At 44.8% G+C, this 25,012-nt stretch overlaps 1 protein-coding gene across 3 annotated transcripts in view; it reads right to left on the reverse strand.

Moving 5' to 3' along the window:
- XPOT (exportin for tRNA) overlaps positions 1–22,881 on the reverse strand; it is a 54,235-nt gene extending 31,354 nt beyond the window's left edge. The window contains exons 1-5 of one of the 3 annotated variants that reach the window (XM_083182445.1): positions 22,727–22,881; positions 19,842–19,978; positions 19,546–19,628; positions 2,478–2,534; positions 1,187–1,256 (exon numbers count right to left, since the gene is read on the reverse strand). In XM_083182445.1, coding sequence (XP_083038571.1) covers positions 1,187–1,256; positions 2,478–2,534; positions 19,546–19,628; positions 19,842–19,901 — 270 coding nt within the window. In that variant the 5' untranslated portion in view covers positions 19,902–19,978; positions 22,727–22,881. Of the gene's footprint in view, positions 1–1,186; positions 1,257–2,477; positions 2,535–5,667; positions 5,779–19,545; positions 19,629–19,841; positions 19,979–22,602 lie in introns of those variants that run through there. The other 2 variants (XM_083182444.1, XM_083182446.1) reach the window with 2 other exon arrangements.
- Positions 22,882–25,012: the final 2,131 nt, after the last annotated feature.

Raw genomic sequence — 25,012 nt, forward strand, 5'->3', positions numbered from 1 at the left:
GATAAATCGGGCAGGTTTGCATCCCCCATAGATACCTATGGGGGATGCGGCCGGCGGCGGTTCAGGGGGGATCGCAACAGGGATTGGAGATTCCCCACTCAAAACCTCTGCATCTCTACCACCATGAATCTCCTAGCCATTACTTAAACCTGTATTACCCCCACTGATACCACATTGTCTACTGCTTTTTCCTCAGGAGGCCTTACATTGTTTTCACACCCTGGTAGTGATGTTGGGTTCTTTCTGTCCTCCTGGCACTATGCACAGTGCCTGAAATGTACCAGGCTAAGAAGGATCTGCAGTAGCAAGAGGGTCTGCTGTATTTAGACCAGGTAAAAAGTCGGGAAAAGTCCTTACAATAAAGAATTTGAAAAATAATTTGTTGTACGTGTATTACCAACTTCTATATACACACTATTCGATTTTGAGCTCCAAGTAGCTCCGGTTATTCGGAGCTCAAAATCACCTAGTTTGTGTCTTTTAAGGTCCATACACACTGGACGACTATGCCCAGCGTGTATGGACAGCGATGATAGCATTCATCGCTGCGGGGAAAGTCGCTCAGTGCATACACACTTAACAGCTTTCCCCCTGCCCGGTGCCGAAGGAGGAGGGGAGGGGGGTTTGCATAGCAGAGCGATATTCAAAGCCGTCCTGAAAGCCGCTCATCTGCTTGGCCAGGTGAGAAATTGTTCAGTGTGTAGCACTGGTTACTTTATCGGCCAGCGTTTTTCACACTGGGCAAAAACGCCCAGTGTCTATGTACCTTAAGATATCACTAAAGACACTAATGTACCCCAAAATACTCTAGGCTCTCACTAGACCTGCATGCTGAGGGGAGATGTTCGGCATAAGAGCAGCAATGGTGTAGGACAGTTGTCAGGGAACTCGGTCCTCATTACCCCACACAGGGCATGTTCTGCAGGTCTCCTCACAGAATCACAAGTGAAATAATTAACTCCACCTGCGGACCTTATAAAATGTGTCTGAGTAATTAGTACACCTGTGCACCTGCTGGGTTACCAGCAAAACATGCACTGTGTGGAATAATGACGACAGAGTTCCCTGACCACTGGTGTAGGAGGACACATTTGTATATAGTAGAACTTGCTCTTGAATATATTGCTGCAGGTGACTGCAGAGGATCACTTCTATATTAGGTGAATTTTAGAGTTTCAGTATCTACCTGAGCTTGAAGCCATGTGATTAGAGTTTCCCTTATTAGTTGCTGTTGCAGTGATGTCAACTCAGAATACCTGTAGCAATACACAACAATGCTTAAACAAATGTATCTAATACCACTTTCACATCGCCGACATGTTTTAAAAACCGGTATTTTAAAACGGTAATTAAAACGGGTCAGAGCCTTAACATTGCTGCAGATTACCGTTTTAAATACCGGTTAAGTCTCATTCAACATAGCAGTGAAACCGTTTCAACCCGAACACGTTTCAAGCCAGAGTGTCAACATTGCCTGTCATTTTAAAGGGGAGCTTGTGTTGTTTGCCTGAAATACCGTTTCAGACACATTGTACACATTCACATTGCACAAAAAACGGCAAGGAACCGTGTAGTTCAATTAATGCCAGTTAACTTTAAACGGTAAATCGGCTGTGGTGCATTCACAGTGCAGGCTTAAACGTTTTAAAAAGGGAAAAAAACGGCAATTTACCGTTTTAAAAGTGCGATGTGAAAGGGGTATAAATGATGCATGAGAATTAAAAAAAAAAAAAATTAAATGAAGAGTTCCAAACACATTCGTGCCTTCATAAGTACAAGCACAATGACAGGTTTCAAATTCTGCATTATTTTATAAATAGCCTTAGTCAAGTCAGTGGCATAAACTGTACAAAAAAAACAGAGGTCTAAATCTCTATAAACAGCAAAACTTAAAGATATGCACACATCCTTTCTGACACACTCAGTACCTCACGCACTCACTGATGCTGCAGTTCGAAAACAGATACTAGTGCAGAACAAAAGTGCAGTGGTTTCTATAGTCATCACTTCTCTTTCAATCATTTAAGTGGACAGTTAAACCCCACGCTGCTGGAAAAGTTGATAACTAGTGAAAATATAAATACTACTGGCTTTCATTATGCAATATACTTATGGATTTACAGTGGCAAAGACAAGCAGCGACAATATCTTTTTATTTATTTTGTATGCATAGAGTATATTTTAATGCCGCTGGCAACATTTATCCTATGGAATATGCCAATTGCAGGATTACTTCCTGATGTTCAAGATTCCTGCCCATGATTATCAGCATTCTGAGATCAGCACAGAAACTAATGAATTCCAATCTGCCCTATGAAAGACAATGCGTAAGGACATCATTTTAGAAAATGCTACACTATGTTGTTTTTTTACCATCATGGCTAATATGTGTATATATTTTCATATTTAAAAGCCAATACTTTTATATTTAGCACTGTAGAATTATACAAACAAAATAGATCACAACACATACATACTTGAATTTAATTTGGTGTTCAAGAACTTGAAAGCAGAAGAATTTGACATGATCATCACTGAAACAAACAAAAAAAAGTGTTACGTATTTATATATTCAGCAATCCTTACAAATCAGTAAAGTATAGTATTAAAAAATGTATCTTAAGGCCCCCATACACTAGGGCGACTTGTCCTTAGGACAAGTCGCCCCCGACTTCCCCCTGAGCTTCCCCGGCTGCTCCCCGGGGGAGCTTGATTAGATTGGCACTTGATGTGCCATTTTTTACATGTGATAAATCGTCTCGATTTATCACATGTAAAAAACCCGGGGAGCAGGGGGGGGGGGGGGGCTACAGAGGTGGGAGCAGGGGGGCTGGGGACGCTGCGGGGACAGCGTCCGTGTCCCCCGCTGCTGGGGACAGCGTCCGTGTCCCCCGCTGCTGGGGACAGCGTCCGTGTCCCCCGCTGCTGGGGACAGCGTCCGTGTCCCCCGCTGCTGGGGACAGCGTCCGTGTCCCCCGCTGCTGGGGACAGCGTCCGTGTCCCCCGCTGCTGGGGACAGCGTCCGTGTCCCCCGCTGCTGGGGACAGCGTCTGTGTCCCCCGCTGCTGGTAACGCTGCCTGTGTCCCCCGCTGCTGGTAACGCTGCGGGGACAGCGTCTGTGTCCCCCGCTGCTGGTAACGCTGCGGGGACAGCGTCTGTGTCCCCCGCTGCTGGTTACGCTGCGGGGACAGCGTCTGTGTCCCCCGCTGCTGGTAACGCTGCGGGGGACACAGGCGGCATAGAGCCGGGCAGGGGGAGCCGGCGGGAGCTGTCAGTGCTAGAAAAAAAAAGCCTATACAATGAATGGGCAGCCTGTGATTGGCTGAGCGCTCTCTCAGCCAATTGCTGACTGGCTGAGAGAGCGCTCAGCCAATCACAGGCCGCCCATGCATTGTATGGGCTTTTTTTTTTATTCAATACTGACAGCTCCCGCCGGCTCCCTCTGCGCGGCTCTATGCCGCCTGTGTCCCCCGCAGCGTCCACAGCCCCCCCTGCTCCCTCTACCGCCTCGCCGCCCCACTAGGTCCCAAGTCGGGTGGTCGGACGTGCAGCAGGTCCGACCACCCGACGCAGATCCGATGCGCACGGGACCGCGCATCGGATCTGAGGGGACATCAAAACTAGCCGATTTTGGTCCGATTTCGGCCAGATCCGACTGATCTGGCTGAAATCTGACCAAAATCGGCTAGTGTATGGGGGCCTTTATACACCGATGTAAGCTACACCCATCATAAATGACTGTCATAAGGCATAGGTGTGACAAATACAAAGGATAATGTTATCAGCTAAACAAACAAGAGCCTCTTGGAGCCAAACTGTGAATTGTACAGGTAAATTCACTACTTGGGATGTTCACAACAGTGTGCTTATATTCTGCAGACATTTTAGAATATGTGCATTTTACATGACTGCTAATGAAGATTAATGGTGGTCACTTTAATGAACATTGAAATGCAAACCAGTGCTCGCAGCGTGATGGTATGCTACAGTATGATCTACCGGCACTTCAAGCCCTGGACATTTTTATTTTTTTTAGAATGCTGCCTACAGTAGAAGTTGCCAAACCACATCTCTCCGGCCAGACAGCCTCCGCCGAGTGCCCGACTTAGTGAGCAGCATGTTCGTGTGCTTACCAGCTGGTGTTGGCAACGCAACATTGTGTCCCACCTCTCCTGTCCAGTGGGAGATAAAAGAGCCAGTGGTATATGGCACGCACCAGTCTCCTATTCAATACAATTGGACACCTGCCAGCTGGACCAGGCATTAAGCTGGTTCCTGTGATTGGACCTGCTTTTAAGAGGTATCTGGAGGTCCAAAAACATACAGCACTGCAGTGATTTCTGGCTGCAGGATGCACTACTACCTGCCAACATAATTACCTCATTACATAGAGGCAGTGACGGGTGTCTACCAACATCCGAAGCCCGACTGCCAGTACTCCGATAGGGTGGGGCTAGCTCAGAGAGGCACCTTGGGGGCTTGCCAAACTGCTGGACTCCCAACTAGGGAGAAGAGCCCTGTCATTCTAAAAGCCCCCATACATTGAGGCGATTTGGTCTGATTTCGACCAATCGGCCCGTTAAATCGGACCAAGTCGCCTCTCGCTGACATGGTCGGGTCCGATGCGCGGTCCCGTGCGCATCGGACCCGCCTAGGTGGTCAGACCGGCTGGCCGTCCGACCACCCGTTCTGGGGCGGGAAGCATGCGATCCATCACAACGGATCGCATGTGTCCCTGCCGCCGGGAAGGTTTGCACTCCGTCAGGTGTCCGTACACCTTAACTGTTGGGTATTTTACAGTTGGGATTTTGAGGTCGGTGTACTAACAGCCGAAATCCTGACTGTGGGGATGTCATCTGGCACCTGGCAGTGACACATTAAGGCCTATTGTAGAGACACAAAGGTAGGCTGGAGAGGTAGAAAAATACACCCTTAACTAAACATTTAGGGCGAGATGTACTAAGCCTTCGTGAGAGTGATAAACAACCAGCTCCTACCTATTATTTTTCAAACACAGCCTGTGACATGACAGTTAGGAGATGATTGGATGGTTGCTGATCACTCTCCATTTTATCACTTTTCAAGCTTAGTACATCTGGCCATAAATGCCTTTACATTTTCCATATCCCAGCTTCAAAATTCCTACTTCAACCACTGACACAGACTGTATTGTTACCAAACAATGGGGTAGATATATCATGCGGCGATCAAGGGAATATGCGCTTTCCCTGTACGTCATTGCAGGGGATAGCGCTTCCCATGATGTAGGAGACCCGTGATGCGGGTGTTTAACAGGCGGCCCCCGGGTGGAGGCTTAGCGGAGCTGCTTTATTTTAAATAGAGCGCCTGGCTCTTAAAGCCTATACACACTGGGCGACTGAGCTGTAAGTCGCTCAAAACAGCAGGTTTGAGCGGCTTTCAGCTCAAAAGCCCAGTGTGTATGGCCCGGCGATGAGCACTGCTGTGCGCTCCCGCAAGATCCCACAAGCTTTCAGGAAGGCTTTGCATAGCGCTCCGCTATGCAACGCCGTCCTCCCCCCATCAGTCGGCGCTGGGGGAAAACCGCTCCGTGTGTATGCACTGAGCAGCTTTCCCTGCAGCGATGAATGCGATCATCGCTGTCCATACAGGCTGGGCATAGTCAACCAGTGTGTATGGAAATTTACCTGGTGTATTATTAGGCACTGCTGGGCTTCCTTCCTTATCTGGCGCTGTCCCTGATTCCAGCTTTTTCTAGTGCTGCCGGTCTCCAACTTTCTAATGTTCCACGCCAATTACTGTTATGGAAATCCATTTATTTATAAATGCAAAGTATATGTAATTTATGCAAGCTGGATTCGCCGCTACAGTGCCAGCACGTGGTCAATAAGCAAATGTCCAGAAATATGATCAATGAACATTATGTAAGCAAACGAATGAAAACTGCATCAATGATTATACAATATGATAAGACAGATATTACAATTATTACGTTTATAATACCAGCATCCTTAATACATTTAAGCTCAATGTTGTTATATGTGTGTGTATGTGTGTACAGGGCTGGAGGCGTGGCTAAGAACGGCAACCATTTTAATATAACTAACAATGGGTCACCACATGGTACAGGGGCCATTTTAAGTCACGGCCTAACTTCATTGTTGCCAAACGAAACATACCATACTGACCTTTCATCCAATGATATTCTACAGCACATTGTAACATTCTATCTTACATGGACTTAACCCCTTCCTGACAGAGCCAGTTTTTGCGTTCCTGACAGAGCCCTTTTTTTCAAATCTGACATGTCTCACTTAAGTGGGGATAACTTTTTTTTGCTTTTACTTATCCCAGTGATTTTGAGATTGTTTTTTCGTGACACATTGTACTTCAAATTAGTGGTAAATTTGGGTCGATACAGTCTGTGTTTTTTTGTGAAAAATACCAAAATATCGTGAAAAAATGGAAAATTTAGCGATTTGCAAAATGTTAAATTTTCTGCTTGTGAGACAAATAATCTTACCACTCAAAATACTGAATAACTAACATAGACCATATGTCTACTTTATGTTGACATCATTATTTCAACTTCCTTTTAATTTTTTGGGACACTAGGAGGCTTACAATATGAATAGCAAATTCTCAAATTTTCAAGAAAATTTCAAACACTGATTTTTTTAGGGACCAGTTCAGTTCTGATGTGACTTTGAGGGACTTGTATGTGAGACACCCCCATAAATGATGCCATTTCAAAAACTGCACCCCTCACAGTATTCAAAACAGCATTTTGGAAGTTTGTTAACCCTTTATGTGTTTCACAGGAATTAAAACAAAGTGTAGGTGAAATTTCAAAATTTCTTTTTTTTTGCAGATTTGCAATTTTAATACATTTTTCTAAGGAACACAGTACATTTTACTAGAGAAATGTGACTGAAAATTGATTCCCCCAATTCTTTTGTTTTCATAAATATCCTATATGTGGCCCTAGTGTGCACGGTGACCAAACCACAGGCTTCATAATAGAAGGAGCACCTACTTGATTTTGGAGCCTCCTTTTTATGAGATTATTTTTTAGGCACCATGTAGGTTTCTAGGCACCATAAGATGCTAAAAGTTAGGAACCCCCCCACAAGTGACCCCATTTTGCAAACTACACCCCTCAGGGAATTCATCTAGGGGTATAGTGTACATTTCAAACCCCCAGGGGTTTCACCAATTGTGGTACAACTGGGCAGTGAAAATGAAAAATTATTTTTTTTACACAAAAATACAGTTCTGGCTCCAAATTTGTCATTTTCAGAAGGTATGAAGGAGACAAAGCACCCCAAAATCTGTGCCCCAATTTCTCCCGAGTACGGCAATGCCTCACATGTGACCAAAAAATACCAGTTGGGTGCATGGCAGGACTCAGAAGGGAAGGAGTGATTTTTGGATTTTGCAGCTCAGATTCTGGTGGAATTTTGGTGGGTGCTATGTCGCATTAGCAAGACCCCCAAAGCACCAATACAGTGGAACCCCCCCACAAGTGACCCCATTTTGCAAAGTACACCCCTCAGGGAATTCATCTAGGGGTATAGTGTACATTTCAAACCCCCAGGGGTTTCACCAATTTTGATACAAGTGGGCAGTGAAAATGAAAAATTACATTTTTTTACACAAAAATGCAGTTCTGGCTCAAAATTTTTCATTTTCAGAAGGTATGAAGGAGAAAAAGCACCCCAAAATCTGTGCCCCAATTTCTCCCGAGTACGGCAATGCCTCACATGTGACCAAAAAATACCAGTTGGGTGCATGGCAGGACTCAGAAGGGAAGGAGTGATTTTTGGATTTTGCAGCACAGATTCTGGTGGAATGAATGGTGGGTGCTATGTTGCACCAATACAGTGGAACCCCCCCACAAGTCACCCCATTTTGCAAAGTACACCCCTCAGGGAATTCATCTAGGGGTATAGTGTACATTTCAAACCCCCAGGGGTTTCACCAATTTTGATACAAGTGGGCAGTGAAAATGAAAAATTACATTTTTTTACACAAAAATGCAGTTCTGGCTCAAAAATTTTCATTTTCAGAAGGTATGAAGGAGAAAAAGCACCCCAAAATATGTGCCCCAATTTCTCCCGAGTACGGAAATGCCTCACATGTGACCAAAAAATACCAGTTGGGTGCATGGCAGGACTCAGAACGGAAGGAGTGATTTTTGGATTTTGCGGCTCAGATTCTGGTGGAATTTTGGTGGGTGCTATGTCGCATTAGCAAGACCCCCCAAGCACCAATACAGTGGAACCCCCCCACAAGTCACCCCATTTTGAAAACTACACCCCTCAGGGAATTCATCTAGGGGTATAGTGTACATTTCAAACCCCCAGGGGTTTCACCAATTTTGATACAAGTGGGCAGTGAAAATGAAAAATTACATTTTTTACACAAAAATGCAGTTCTGGCTCGAAATTTTTCATTTTCAGAAGGTATGAAGGAGAAAAAGCACCCCAAAATCTGTGCCCCAATTTCTCCCGAGTACGGCAATGCCTCACATGTGACCAAAAAATACCAGTTGGGTGCATGGCAGGACTCAGAACGGAAGGAGTGATTTTTGGATTTTGCAGCTCAGATTCTGGTGGAATTTTGGTGGGTGCTATGTCGCATTAGCAAGACCCCCCAAGCACCAATACAGTGGAACCCCCCCACAAGTCACCCCATTTTGAAAACTACACCCCTCAGGGAATTCATCTAGGGGTATAGTGTACATTTCAAACCCCCAGGGGTTTCACCAATTTTGATACAAGTGGGCAGTGAAAATGAAAAATTACATTTTTTTACACAAAAATGCAGTTCTGGCTCAAAATTTTTCATTTTCAGAAGGTATGAAGGAGAAAAAGCACCCCAAAATCTGTGCCCCAATTTCTCCCGAGTACGGAAATGCCTCACATGTGACCAAAAAATACCAGTTGGGTGCATGGCAGGACTCAGAACGGAAGGAGTGATTTTTGGATTTTGCAGCACAGATTTTGGTGGAATGAATGGTGGGTGCTATGTTGCACCAATACAGTGGAACCCCCCCACAAGTCACCCCATTTTGCAAAGTACACCCCTCAGGGAATTCATCTAGGGGTATAGTGTACATTTCAAACCCCCAGGGGTTTCACCAATTTTGATAAAACTGGGCAGTGAACATGAAAAATTACATTTTTTTACACAAAAATGCAGTTCTGGCTCAAAATTTTTCATTTTCACAAGGAATGAAGGAGACAAAGCACCCCAAAATCTGTGCCCCAATTTCTCCCGAGTACGGCAATGCCTCACATGTGACCAAAAAATACCAGTTGGGTGCATGGCAGGACTCAGAAGGGAAGGAGTGATTTTTGGATTTTGCGGCTCAGATTCTGGTGGAATGAATGGTGGGTGCTATGTGGCATTAGCAAGACCCCCGAAGCACGGTGAAATTATGAACCTAATATTCCATAGATGTGTGGTATATTTTAAAACACTCCTTTATACATAGGCCGGGTTTGTCGGGGCAAGTGTCACACTGGAAAATAGTTTGCTTTCTTATTCCCTTTTTATAGCAAACTTTGCACCTTTTTTGTGTCCTGCCCTTTTTTCCAGTGGAGGGGATTTCATCAGGAAAATGCTGCCCTGGTACAATACGGGGGCCAGTACTAGAAGTACTGGGGCCCTCTGGCTGCTGGTTCCCAAATATTAGGCCCTTTATGACTTCCTCTTGAAAGTGCATAAATGTCCCCCTCTGGCCGGTAGAACGGAATAGCACGTAAGCGTTATACAGTGCCATCTGGATGATATACACGGCCACCTTCTTGTACCAGATTTTTGTTTTCCGCAGGGCACTGTACGGCTTCAGTACCTGATCTGAAAGATCCACTCCGCCCATGTACCTATTGTAATCCAGGATACAATTAGGTTTTGAGGTGTGGGTACTGGTACCTCGTACAGGGACGGAGGTGGTACTGTCTCCGTGAATTGTTGTCAGTATAAGGACATCCCTCTTGTCCTTATATTTGACCAACAACATATTTTCGTTGCATATTCCCCTGCTTTCACCCCTTCTCATTACTTGGGCAATGTGCGTTTTTGGGAGGCCTCTTTGGTTCTTGCGCACAGTACCGCAAGCTGCTGTACCTCTTGAACCAAGGGCCTTAAACAGGGGGATGCTAGTGTAAAAGTTATCCACATAGAGGTGATAACCTTTATCCAGGAAGGGGTGCACTAAATCCCAGACAATTTTCCCACTAACACCTACGAGGGAGGGGGGGCATTCTGGCGGTTGAATTCTTGAATCCTTCCCTTCATAAACCCTAAACCTGTGGGTGTACCCTGAGGTGCTTTCACACAGTTTATACATTTTTATGCCATACCTTGCCCTCTTACTGGGAAGGTACTGGCGGAATTTAACCCTTCCTTTAAAATGTATAAGGGACTCGTCGATACAAATAAATTTTTCAGGGATGTACACCTCTTCAAATTTGGCACTGAAATGATCAATGACCGGCCTGACTTTGAATAGCCGGTCAAAGGTGGGATCATCTCTGGGTGGGCACTGTGCATTATCGGTGTAATGTATAAATTTAAGAATTGTCTCAAATCGAGTCCGGGGCATGGCCATACGGTAAAATGGAGTACTGTACAGAACATCTGTACTCCAATATTGCCTAATTTCTGGCTTTTTTACTATGCCCATATGAAACACCAGACCCCAAAACGTCATCATCTCTACTGCATCTACAGGGGTCCACCTAGCAAATGATGACGTGGGGTTTTGAGCAATAAACTGCTGGGCATATAAATTAGTTTGGTCCACCATTAAATTTATAAAATCATCAGAGAAAAATAATTTGAAAAAGTCAATTTCTCTGAGACCTGTGGAATCAAATTGGATTCCTGGCATGGCCAAAAACTCAGGAACCTGGGGCTCAAAATTGTCTGGTGGTGGGGTCCATACTAGATCAATTATTGGGGGGGGGGATCTCAGCTGATCTACGGGGGCGTCTTTGAGGGGGTCCCTCATCACCAGAGGAGGAAGAGGAGCTTAAGACGAATCCTTCAAATTCCCCGCTTGCATCACTGCCTGTGTCAGAGTCAGAGGCAAGCATGGCATATGCCTCCTCCACTGAATACATTCTCCTGGATGACTGGGAGGACATTTGGGAGGACATTTGGGAGGACATTTGGGATGCCATTTTTATTTTTGTGTTACTGGTAGTGAAATGTTTCAACACGTGTATAGTGTAGGGGGGGGTACAAACTTTATTTCAATCCGGGGGGTATGTAGTGTGTAGTGTGTATGTGGTGCAGAAAAAAAAAAATACTTTATACCAATAAAAAAAAAAAAAATGAAGGGGTTAAAAATAAAAAATTGAAGGGGTTAAAAAAAAAAAAAAAAAGGTCCTGCGCCAAAAATTGAGCACAGATGTTGGTCAGTAACGTCTGTCACTGAACAGCGCTCAAAGGCAACAGGAATCTGATAAAAAAAAAAAAAAAAAAAATTGATCAACCCTGTGCCGAAAAAGCTGATCAGTGATGTACGTCACTGATCGGCGCACAGTGGCCACAGGACACCCACAAAATCAGTGTGTGTAAAAAAAAAATTAAAAAAAGACCCCACAGCACTCACAAAAAAAAAAAAAAGGTGATCAGTGATGCGACACTGATTACCAGTGAGGGACAGCAGGTGCACAACCTTTGGTGCAACTGACAGTGCAACTGGCAGCAACTGACAGGTATATATATAAAAAAAAAACCTCTGCGCCCCCAAAAAGTTGCTGATCAGCACAGATATACTGATCAGCACAAAAGGGGGGGTAGCAGACACAAAATATACACTCTCTATCACTATCTCTCTCTATCTCTCACTATCTATCACTCTAGGACACTGCAGCAGCAGCACTGACAGTTATATGTATAAAAAAAAACTGCACCCCCAAAAAGGGGGGGTAGCAGACACAAAATATACACTCTCTATCACTCTCTGTCACTATCTCTCTCTATCTCTCTATCTCTCACTATCTATCACTATCTATCACTCTATGACACTGCAGCAGCAGCACTGACAGTTATATATATAAAATAAAACCCCTGCACCCCCAAAAAGGGGGGGTAGCAGACACAAATCTCTCTATCTCTCTACCTCTCACTATCTATCACTATCTATCACTATCTATCACTGTATGACACTGCAGCAGCAGCACTGACAGTTATTTATATATAGAAAACCCCTGCACCCCCAAAAAGGGGGGGTAGCAGACACAAAATATAGCTCTCTCTGTCACTATCTCTCTATCTCTCTCTATCTCTCTCTCTATCTCTCTATCACACTGCAGCAGCAGCAGGAAGTCTCAGGAAGTCAGATCCAGGAAGCGTCCAGCACGCTACAAGCAGTGATAAGGTGATCAGGTAAGGTATTTGCAAGGATCAGGTAAGTATTAGCAAGGATCAGGTCGGTATTCACGGCAGGCAGGCACGGTGACCGTTCTGCACGCTATTCCAGACCGGAATGGCGTCTGCAGCGCAGTCACCGTCAGTTTAAATGTCGCGCCTTGGCTGTGATTGGTCCGTGGGTCCCACGGACCAATCACAGCCTTGGGGGCAGGTGGGGTGAGGGTGGGGTGAGGTGTCATCGTCACCGATGACCCCCTCATGCCCCCTGACGCCCGGCGGTGATTGACACCTGTGTTACCGAGCGTCCGATTCGCTGGTAACACAGGAAAACGCTGTGAATGGCTGTTCACACTGAACAGCCAATCACAGCGATCGCCGACGGGGGGGCGACATCGCAGCCCCCCCTGGGCATGCAGGGACATGTCTGCTGTCAGGGACAGCAGACATCGTCCCTCTGTCACTGCGTCTCGAGACGCAGTGACAGTTTAAACTCATGACGTACATTTATGCCATGTGTCGGGAAGTACCTCCCGGCCATGACGTAAATGTACGTCAAATGTCGGGAAGGGGTTAAACTACGGTATTTACCAGCAACTTCCATACCACTAACTGGCTGCACATTCAATCATCTAAGTCCACAACTTTACACCAAATTACCAATAACCGGCATCATGCAATACTCACAAAATCTTAATTATGGAAATTAGTAAACAGGAGGGGGGTCGACTTTGACAGTCCTCCCTTTGACAGTAAACAAAACGGTCACATCAAAATTAATAATTCATAATTTCGCATTAATTTCCATAATTAAGATCTTAAGAGACGTTTGACCCTGCTTGTCTTGTAATATAGTCTGAGAAATATTATTCTCATAACAGTCATGTTTAGTCTAAAACTGATTGGAATAATATTAGCTATCAGATGACAGTTATTAGAATTTCATATCACATTGCAGACACATTTTAGAACGATTACTAATTATTAGCAGATAAATCACAGAACACAAAGCTGTGGCTATTGAAGGGCATTTACATAGAAACTTTGACCATTCAGACTCCCCAGGAAGGATGTGTTAAGTATCGGTATTAAGTTTTATTCTATAATTTGACAAATAGGACTCATGGCTTTGGAAAATGGATACAATGGAAGGAGCATAGTAACTTCATATATGTTTAGTCAGGTAGATATTGCTGGATGGGTGAGAATTGTGTCTGAGTGGAACGTACTAGATTGTATCTGTAGTGAGTTCTGATCCTTAAGACTCTAGCTAGCCAGAAATATGGTATTCCACGGATTGTTAACATGGTATGTTTTAATAGCGGTGGCCAGATAGTGAGATGAATTGCTGTTTGGTGGTTTGCATGAACTAGCTTGTGTAGGTGAATGAATTGTCTAGTGATTCTATAGATATAAGTTTGTACAATGGTTATTAAGACTCAGCACAGTACCAAGTGTTCAGGATGAGGCCTAGATATCTGTGTTCCCATGTGCTCAAGGCCAGGCCTAAGAAGCAAGTTCTTAAGCCTGTTGTAGACAAGATCTGTGTGATGGATTGTAACCCTGCATTACCCTTATCTAAATGTAGCTTGGTATTTGGAATGATAAGTCTTGGTGATGGTTACATGCTGTTTTAGTGATAGATTGAACCCAGCAGGGTCTTAAAATGGTTATTAGGAAAGCACAGTGAATCTAGGAATAGCATTTTTCTCTCATTCAATGTGACCAAAGATCTGTGATGTGCTGTGTGGGGTTCTTATTATAGTATAAATGAATTCTTTTGTGTACGGCCATGTGTTTGGGCCTAGATTCAGCAAGGCCCTCTAGCCATGTGATAGATTGTGGTATAGCAAGGCCTTGGATTGTATAGTGCCATTTAGGTGCATTAGAGAATACATTATAACTCAAAGATTAAATGTGCATATGTTGTAGGCTTGCCCTGGTTGCTGAACGTGAGAGTTACATGCAGGATTGTGTATATTGCATGATGCCGGTTAGTGGTAATTTGGTGTAAAGTTGTGGACTTGGATGATTGAATGTGCATCCAGTTAGTGGTATGGAAGTTGCTGGTAAATACCGTAGCATGAGTCAGTGTAAGATAGAATGTTACAATGTGCTGTAGAATATCTTTGGATGAAAGGTCAGTATGGTATGTTAAGTTTGGCAACAATGAAGTTAGGCCGTGACTTAAAATGGCTCCTGTACCATGTGGTGACCCATTGTTAGTTATATTAAAATGGCTGCCGTTCTTAGCCACGCCTCCAGCACTGTACACACATATAACATTGAGCTTAAATGTATTAAGGATGCTGGTATTATAAATGTAATAATTGTAATATCTGTCTTATATTGTATAATCATTGATGCAGTTGTCATTAGTTTGCTTACATAAATAATGTTCATTGATCATATTTCTGGACATTTGCTTTTTGACCACGTGCTGGCGCTGTAGCGGCGAATCCAGCTTGCATAAATTACATATACTTTGCATTTATAAATAAATGGATTTCCATAGATATTCTACAGCACATTGTAACATTCTATCTTACACTGACTTAAGCTACAGTATTTACCAGCAACTTCCATACCACTAACTGGCTGCACATTCAATCATCCAAGTCCACAACTTTACACCAAATTACCACTAACCGGCATCATACAATACTCACAATCCTGCATGTAACTCTCACGTTCAGCAACCATGGCAAGCCTACAACATATGCACATTTAATCTTTGAGTTATAATGTATTCTCTAATTAATGCACCTAAATGGCACTATATAATCCAAGGCCTTGCTTTCCCAAAATACATCACATGGCTAGAGGGCCTTGCTGAATCTAGGCCCAAACACATGGCCTTACACAAAGGAATTCATTTATACTATAATAAGAACCCCACATGCATAAAGTCAACATGAGTGTCAGATGTTTTTCTTCATTTCTGAATGTGAGGTTATCAGACGCACTGTAATTATTATATTTTTTTATGTGTACTACTACGCTACTGTGTGGACTTTTAAAGGTTTCTGCTATCACTGCTGTGTGGAGAGTGATAGTTTTGTGATTTGGAACTGCGATGCTAAAAGGACTTGGACTGCTACCTGGATGTTTCTATGCTAGGTTTTGCCTCTTGTTCCTGTCTTTATCTACTTGTGTGTGCTGTGAAAAAATAAACCATATTTTGGTTTGATCTGCTCGGTGTCTGAGTGATTGAGGAACCTCGTATCTTCACACTGAACTTTCAACTTTTCAGATGAGAGAGGAGATTCACTTTATCGTCATTACCCCGCAACAGGGCAACAAAATGAAGTTTGAAAATCTGTCCATATTTCAGTATACAGCAAAGAACAAACTTTGTTACAGTACATAAAACACTGTTGCAGTAAATCATTGCAACTAAAAAAAAATGTAATGCTACAAAAGCTGTAGGAAAGAAACTGTTCCTCAGTCTGCTAGTCCTATTTTTAAAATATCTAAAACGCCTACCAGAAGGCAAAAGTGTAGTTAAACCCTGTGCGGGTGCCACACAGGCATTCACCCGACTTCAGGATCCCGACTGTCAAAACACAGACGGCCACCCACTATTTTCCCTCGTGGGGGTCCACGACCCCCATAGAGGGAGAATAGAATAGGTGGCTCACTACGCGAGCCACCGTGCCCGCAGCGTGGCGAGCCCGCAAGGGCCTTAGTTGTGCTCACCATGCTGTCTGGGTCCGGCCTGTCGGGATAATGACTGTCAGACCCCTATACCACCCCCCCCCCCCCCCCCCTGTGCTGGGTGAGTCAAATCCCTAACAATACTATGTGCGCAGTGCTTACAGCGCTTCCGCTAAATAGCCTCCACTGCTGGAAGTGTGGTCCCTACAATCCACTGGGCCGTTTTAACCACCCTCTGCAACATCTTGTGCTCCATAACTGTCCAATCCCCATACCACACTAACACAGTTGGTCAGAATGCTCACAGCTCACAATATACTTGTTGACAAATTATGTCTTCTCAGCACCCTAAAAAAAAATAATATTTTTTTAAAAAGGCGTTGATGGGCCTTCTTCACTTTTTAGTGTTAACTGACCTCCGAAATATAAGTGCCTAAAAATGTAAAACTCAGAACCCTTCCAACCTCCATCTCATTTATCTGGATAGGCACAACCCGTTTACTTTTCTCCCTTCTAAAATCGACAATCTCTTTTGTTTTACTGATGTTAAGTAACAGATTATTGTCTCTACACCAAGCAGAGTGTCTCTTCTCTTTAGGCTGTTTCATCAGTATCGCTAATGAGACCTATCAGTGTAGTGTCATCCGCACACTTAATGTTAGTATTGGATGGATGTACTCGTTTACAAAAAGTAAAACAGATTACAAAAATGGACTTATCACACAGCCTTGCAGTACCCCTGTGTTTAGTGTAGATGTAGAACAATTGGATCCTGATCTAACCACTTGCAGTCTGTAAGTAAAAAAATCCGCAATCCAGTTGCACACAAAACTGTTCATTCCCAGCTCCTTCAGGGGTAGATTTATGAAGCAGTGATAAGGGAGAAGTGATAAAGGCCTGGTACTTTATCACCGGCCAATCAGCTTCTGACTGTTAAGTTACAGGCTGGGTTTAAATAGGAGCTGATTGGCCGGTGATAATTTACCAGGCACTGTATTACTTCTCCTCCCTTATCACTGCTTCATAAATCTACCCCAGAGTTTGTTAACTAAATTAGCCGGAATGACAGTATTAAATGCTCAAGTCCACAAATAATAGTCGGGCATATGTATTATTTTTATCTAAATGAGACAGCATTCTCCATGCTCCTACTCTTGCGATATGCAAGTTGATATGGATCCAACATAGGGGAAAGACTGTCCTTTAAATGCGCCAGGACCAGCCACTCAAAGCCCTTCATAATAATTGGCGTAAGTGCCACAGGACGATAGCGATTCAAACCTTTAGGACTAGCTATCTTTGGCAACGGGATAATAAACGTACGCTTAAAGCATGACGTCACAATTGACTTGAACAAGGATAGATTAAAAATATCTCTGAAAACCCCTGCCAACTGCTCCGCACATACCCTAAGAACACTCCCCGGAATACCATCATGTCCAGCCGATTTGCCTACCTCAATCTGGCTCATTGCCACACAAACCTCTTCTGATGTCAGCACAAGAGGCTGACCACTCAGAGGCAGTTTGATCACCTCACAGTTGTCTATCAAAACATGCATAGAAATAATTCAGCTCATTTAGAAAAGAGGCATCAGAGGTTAATGAGCTGGATACCATTGTCTTATATAGTCGCTAAAAACCTGGATACCTTGCCAAATGCGTCGAGGGTCAGATTTTGAAAAATGCTCCTCTATTTTTAACTAACAACAATGCTTTGCTTTTATAGATTTGCCCTAGATATATTATAGGCTTGTTCCTAATGATGCTATGAGCCCTTAACAGAAGCCGAACCTCCCCATTCATCCATGGCTTTTGATTGGGATACTCAATGTTCAATATTCAGTATATTCAATGCCGTTTGGCAAGCTATGATGGTGAGCAGTGCCTATTGCTCGCCTCAGTATTCAACCCACCTTCCTGCATTCGCCGTTTTCACCTCACTGTTTCTAAAAAGCAAGGTTGTAAACAGCGAGTGCAGCCATCAAAAAGTTAAGGCTTGCGGTCGGGGGAATCCTTGCCGTCCTCTGATGGTGAGGATTACTCCGTAACATAGAATAGGGGGAGCGGCATTGGTGATGAAGATGGCTTGTTTTGGCGATCCTCGCTAAAACAAGCCATCCTCACCATACAAACCCCCTTGCTGGCCGCATTGAATATACCCCCCGTGATTACATGTGGGAAGGTGATTGAACAGCTTTGCATTATAACAAAGGATCAACCCTTTGGGGGAATTCTCTGTTCCCCCATCTTTCTCAATTTTATTTCATTTGCTCCCTTTCCCCCTGCAAGGCTAGTGCCTGTCCCCCCCCCCATATTTACCCTTCCTTTGTCCCCTGCCTCTATCACCATATTCTTGCATGCTTTTTTCTGTTACACTATTTTTCTATCCTCTACCCTTTTGTGCAGCATCTCTTTCTTTAAGATGTATTTGTGGTTTATTGAAAGTACTTTTTAGTAACACGTAATTATATTTTCCTTGTTAGCACTCTCTGCTTCGCTTTGAGTTTTCTTCTGTTGTATGTACTTTTTTACTGATGTAACAAAACCTTTGGTTTTCTTCATTAAGACTATGCTTCTTTACAACATTTCCAATGTCTTTAATAAGGGAATCAAGAAACGGCGTCACTCCAGGGGACTTAGTAGAAAATAGTAATCTTTTATATACGGAATATCATATGAATAACATGCCAATTCAGTGGTCGACGTTTCAATGCTAAGACAGCATTTTCATCAAGACATGACATGCGATAGGTTGTATCGCATGTCATGTCTTGATGAAAATGCTGTCTTAGCATTGAAACGTCGACCACTGAATTGGCATGTTATTCATATGATATTCCGTATATAAAAGATTACTATTTTCTACTAAGTCCCCTGGAGTGACGCCGTTTCTTGATTCTCTACCAACACTTTGGAAGGCACCCGGGGCATTCATCCCCTCATTCTGGGAGTGCCGGCTCGCACAGCTACCAATGTCTTTAATAACATACATTTTTCTTTTGTATAGTTCTATCGCTGACAGTCTCTACCTACTTACTGCCACTGAAGAGGTGTGCGGCAATAACATTGCAAGGGTGTATGTGGCCACCGTTCATACACACAACAAAACCTAGATGCAAAGCCAATGGGAAAAGAGATCTGTTTGGGCCCTTAATCAGGTGAAGAATTCAATTTCTGTGTGCGGGAATCTTTGAGAAAAAGCTGGCAAGGCTGATAGCATACAAGTGCAAGCAGATTGTCCCGGTTGGTACGCCAGGCTGGAGGTGAAGAAGAGGGGGCACCTGCAGGCTTGCAGCTCCCTTTCATCATGAATGTCAGGGACAGAGATTTTAGAAAATGTTTCACAGGTTCTTTTTTTGGTCCAATGATGAATTTATATATTACGTCAGAAGTTACATTATTTTAATTTTCTGAACATCTGAAATAACCTTACCCAATTTGTTTGGATAATTGTTCTATGGTATCATTAGAGTCAACAATTGAATTGGCCTAAGATCATATGATCAAAGTACATCTCACCTATATATACGTTGGGCTAGTGCTTCAGCACAGACCTGCCATGCGTCACGTGAAACTTTCAATTGTTCAAAATAAGCCAATGCCTGAAATGAAATTAAGTAAATATAAGGTGAAACATCTATACTATAAAGTCTGCTGAGAAGAAAAAACATTGCTAGATTACAATGAAAACATTACATATACCTGCAATTGAGGAAAGACTTAAGACAATACCAGAAAAAAGAAATGTACAAAAACATCTCACAAGGACTTTTTAAGCTGTGTGTACAAGCCCTTAATAACCTGGCAGGACATACCCGCTCTCTGTAGTCAGCATTGGCATTTGGATTAAGTCCAAGCAAGGCTTGTTCATCCATGTCTGGTGCTATACTTCAAGCTCCCTATCTCTCTCAATAGGTTTGCCCCTTTCTGGCACAGCAGAATCAACCAACATCTGCCAAAGAATAAAAAAGCAAAGTTAGGAGAAACATGGTATTTGAAAACACAAAAGTGCTGCCTACCTCAGCAAAACAAGTGAGAAAAAAAATACAAGGCTTAAAACATCAAGTACATTGTATAAGGTAAAAATATACATTTATGTTTCAAATGTTTGTAACATACTGCAAACAAACTACTTTACAGTCAAACATTGAAACTTGCTATATAGAAAATGTAATATTTTTACTGAAATTTGACTTAAGCGGAGGGCACACCATGTGTTTAATAATGAAAAGTTTATTATTCGGCCGTTAGGTAGATTATCTGTTCGCACTGACACAAAACTTATTGTAATCATATTAGAGTGTTCACTCTAGCACCCTGCACCTTTCAAAATCCATGCAGTTTATTTTTCCTGCCTAGGGTGTCACTCTATGCCAGGGCTGGACAACACCGGCCCTCCAGATGTTAGTGAACTACACATCCCAGGATGCTTTGCATTAGTTTTGCTATGCGGCCTTGCTGAAACTGATGCAAGGCATGCTGGGATGTCACTCTAGCACCCTGCACCTTTCAAAATCCATGCAGTTTATTTTTCCTGCCTAGGGTGTCACTCTATGCCAGGGCTGGACAACACCGGCCCTCCAGATGTTAGTGAACTACACATCCCAGGATGCTTTGCATTAGTTTTGCTATGCGGCCTTGCTGAAACTGATGCAAGGCATGCTGGGATGTGATGCAAGGCATGCTGGGATGTGTAGATCATCAACATCTGGAGGGCCGGTGTCCCCAGCCCTGCTCTATGCTGTGGTGCTTCTAACATAGCCTAATCTGTATTTCAGTAGAGATACAGACCAAATTGTGCTGTGAGCACAACAGTAGAGTGACATCCCAGGCAGGAAACGCACGGATTCTGGAAGGTGCAAAGTGCTCGAACACTATAAGACTTTTACCTGCGTTAAACTGGCGGGAAACTTACTACAAACCAACACTACTACAGGTGGACTACATTAGTGCCACAAAAGTATTAGTGTTCACACTAGGCTGTTATAGCAGGGCACCGCTCCCTGCATGATTTTCAAAGCGCAAAATGTCATCCTCCTAAAACAACCTGCCTGCGTGTATATGCACAGTATTGTTCATCCAGGACACTGGGAAAGTTCAAGCTCCTTTTGCATATGTCCCGAGATCTTGGAGGAAGTCCTGCACCTCCATAGATGCCAGGCACGCCCCTATCAGGGACAGCAGAGACCAGACAAGCCCACTTTGGTGACCAGGCGGGGCCATAGTGCCAAACTCATGCTGCTTCTTTAACCTGGTGCCCAGCTGTAATCCTAGCAGGATCAATAAAGGTGCATACACACTAGACCAGTGGTTCCCAAACGATGTGCCCACACCTGCGGGGATGCGAATGCTTAGTGGTCCACAACCAATTCAAATTATTTATGGTCAATGGAAAAGGCAAAACCAATGTTAGCAGCTGCCAATCATAAAACACATGAACAGACCGAACTGAATATTGTATCTCACCAAAGGCCAGATGCACTAAGCTTCAAAAGTGATACAAAAGGAGCTTGAACTTTCCCAGTGTCCTAGATGATCAATACTGTGCATATACACTGAACGATATGAGGAACGATGTAGCTAGACAATTTTTTTGAGGCATCCCGCATGCACAGTAGACAAACTGCGTTGATGAACAAGCGGCGTTATGCAGTCGCTCGTAGCATACACACTAGCCAATATTTTGGCCAATTTTGTTCAGAAGTGCCAAAATGGACGCTATTGGTCTAAAAATCGTCTAGTGTGTATGACTTTCATTTCTCATGCTGCAAAGTCTCCAATCTGTTCATTACATTGCTAAAGTTGCTCAGTGACACATCATTTATTGATTTATGATGCCTGGTGTCTACTCAAAACATTCATAATATTCTCCTTGACCATTTGTGATCAGGTGTAGCCTGTCAGACTATAATATCTTTAGAATTAGTGAGGTGCAGCCGTGGTGTAAAGGACAATGTGATTTCTGAATAATAATAAAAACAAATTCCTAAACATCGATCACCTACTGTACATTTAAACTTTACACTTTTTTTTTTGCACATGCACGTAGTATTCTGCAGCTCGAACACTAGTTATTATATGGCCAGAGGACGAGCAGTCATGTAGGTGGTTAGTGGTGTGGCGCCTGCTCAGCACCATCAGCTAGTAGCGCAGGGGAGAAAAGGCGTGTAGTGCACAGCAGAAACGCGTAACTCGCTCTTCCCCCCCATTACAGGTAACTAGTATGAGCCAGGTTACAGTCATTAGGAATGATGCCGCCGCCGCCACCACACAGGCAGCTGTCAGGGGACCGGGCGCACGGAGCCGGTATTGACTACGCAGCACATGATGCAATGGGGGGCTGCACACAAAGGACACGTGTGACGCCCCTGGTCATGTGTGTGTGATGTGACACGGAGCCCTGATCGCTATCGGACACGCCGGTAGTGATACGTTGCTGCTGCTGGCCGGGTCAAGTGGCGCCTATTCCAGGCCAGAGCCACGCATGTGCCGGTGTGCTAGACTCGCCGCCGGCTGCCACAGCACCACATGGCGCACAGTCGCTATTGGCACGGCTCAGCCCGGTTCCTCCCTCACCTTCCCCGTCAGTCACTGCTCCATACGGCGGCAGTGGCAGCTCCGCCTCCCAGCCCCCGATCCGCCGCACCGGCCGGCGTGCACTACGTCCTCCCCGCGTCGCCTCACGTGATGTTACACTCACAGCTCCCCGCCGGCAAGATCAGCGTTGTCAGGGTCTCCTGCAATAACACGTTCAACCCGCCTGGCTCCAGAGGCGTGTCTGACTGACGCACCGACGGCGTGCGCGCCGCCTCCAGCGCCGTTACTGGCTGCTGCTGCTGCACGACGCGGTGTGAGTCACGGACGGTACCCGCGGCGCCCTCTAGAGGCAGCACCAGTCTACTGCATGCTTGCGGCTGTGTCTCATTCACATCACACATCGCACACATGTCGTCAGGAGGTGGGGTGGAGGGGATGAGGAAGGGGTGGGTGGAGTTGTTATTGGTAACTAACCTGTTTAGAAAAGTTTGGGGTGATGTAATTATAACACATGTACTAACGTACTGCATTAGCAAAAATTCTCCATTGGTAATAGGAGAATAGCGCTCCAGTGTCCAATAGGAATCCATCTGAGAATTACTACTGGCACAGGGTCCAACTCCAGCTCCACAGCGGCTATTGAAAGCTCTGATTCTAACATGTTACATGCATTCTATTTTTTGTATGTAATCATAGGCATGCGCAGCCCATTTTGTTAGGGGGTGCACCATTGGAGGGGCGTATCCTGCACCGCCAACTGGGCGTGTCCAACAATGCCTGTTGGGCATCAATGCAAACTAAATAGAAGGTGACTTATTTATATATACACTTCAGAATGAACTATTCCCCACAGTGCGTGTCGTATAATGCCACACACAGTAATGCCCATTACATATTATGCCAGGGCTTGACAAATTTTTGTAAAACATGGAGAACAGGGACAGTGCGTCTATTACACGTAATGCCTATTGCACGTCACACACCCATTACATAGTATACCACATGCCATAATGCTCAATACATTTTATACCAAACACCGTAATGCCCATTACATGTTATACCAAACACCGTAATGCCCATTACACATTGCACCTCAAACCGTGATGTCCATTACACATTACGCCTCACCGCCATTCCTTCCCCCTGTGTCAGCCATGTCTCCATTCCCCTGTGTCAGCCATGTCCTTCCCCCCTGTGTCAGCCATGTCCTCCCCCCCTGTGTCAGCCATGTCCTCTTCCCCCTGTGTCAGCCCTGTCCCCATTACCCCGTGTCAGCCATGTTCCCGTCCCAATGTGTCAGCCATGGGGGTCCCCCGTGTCAGCCATGGGGGTCCTCCGTGTCAGCCCCCCTCCCCAGTGTCAGCCCTGTCCCCTTCCCCCCTGTCTCAGCCATGTCCCCTTCCCCCTGTGTCAGCCCTGTCCCCTTCCCCATGTCAACCATGTCCCCTTCCCCCTGTGTTAGTCTTGTCCCCTTCCCACTGTGTCATCCATGTCCCCTTCCCTCTATGTCAGCCATGTCCCCGTCCAATTGTCAAAACTGAAGGGGATTTAGACACTACCATGTCCCCTTCCCCTTGTGTCAGCCCTGACCTTCTGCTGTGTGAGTGATTATTGTTGGATGTCACATACCATTTAGTCGGGACTGCCAGTTCCCACTGTTGTGCTGGCTGCTCCCCGGACTCCCTCCTTTGTGTGCGTGAGTGTGACAGGCTCAGCGCACCTGCATTTCCCGCTCCTCAGTCAGTCAGAGCACAGCCTGCTTAGAAGAGCGCAGAGTTGATCTACATCACCGAGGGGAGTACCGAGCTGATCGCGCTACCACCTCTGTTTGGGGAATGCTCAGTCGGGGAACATTGTAGAGGACACAGCGGCAATGAGGCGCAGTGGAGGAGGTAGGAGATGGGGCCAGTGGTGCGCCCGCTCTCCTCCTCGGCTCCTGGAGGAGGAAGGCACCCACCCGACACTGACCTCGACCATTCAGCCGCTCGCTGACCAACTCTGAGTGACAGTCCTGCGCCACTGCGTCAGCGTGATTTGGGCAGTGGCAGTGGCGCGGGACTGTCACTCAGAGTCAGAGTTTGGCGGCGGATGGTCATTAGGAGGTGCCTGTGCACCCCCGGCACTCCCTGTGCACACGCCTATGTATGTAATACCTTCAATTCTGCAGCACATCTTTCATTTGACTTATTTATCGCTATTGCATACCTCCCAACATGACCCTCTCCAGGAGGGACACAATGCTCTGCACCTACACTTCCCCTCTTAATGTGTGATTGCCATCACCTGTCAATTATCAATTAAACTGTTCAACACAGGTGATGGTAATCATACAGTAAGAGGAAAGTCCAGGAGCAGAGCATTGTGTCCCTCCTGGAAAGGGTCATGTTGGGAGGTATGCTATTGCATCTTTTGTTTGCTATTGAAGTACCAATTAGCTGGTGATGAATAA

This window comes from Crinia signifera, chromosome 4, assembly GCF_055691185.1.
Source record: "Crinia signifera chromosome 4, ASM5569118v1, whole genome shotgun sequence".
In the NCBI taxonomy this organism is placed as follows: Eukaryota; Metazoa; Chordata; class Amphibia; order Anura; family Myobatrachidae; genus Crinia; species Crinia signifera.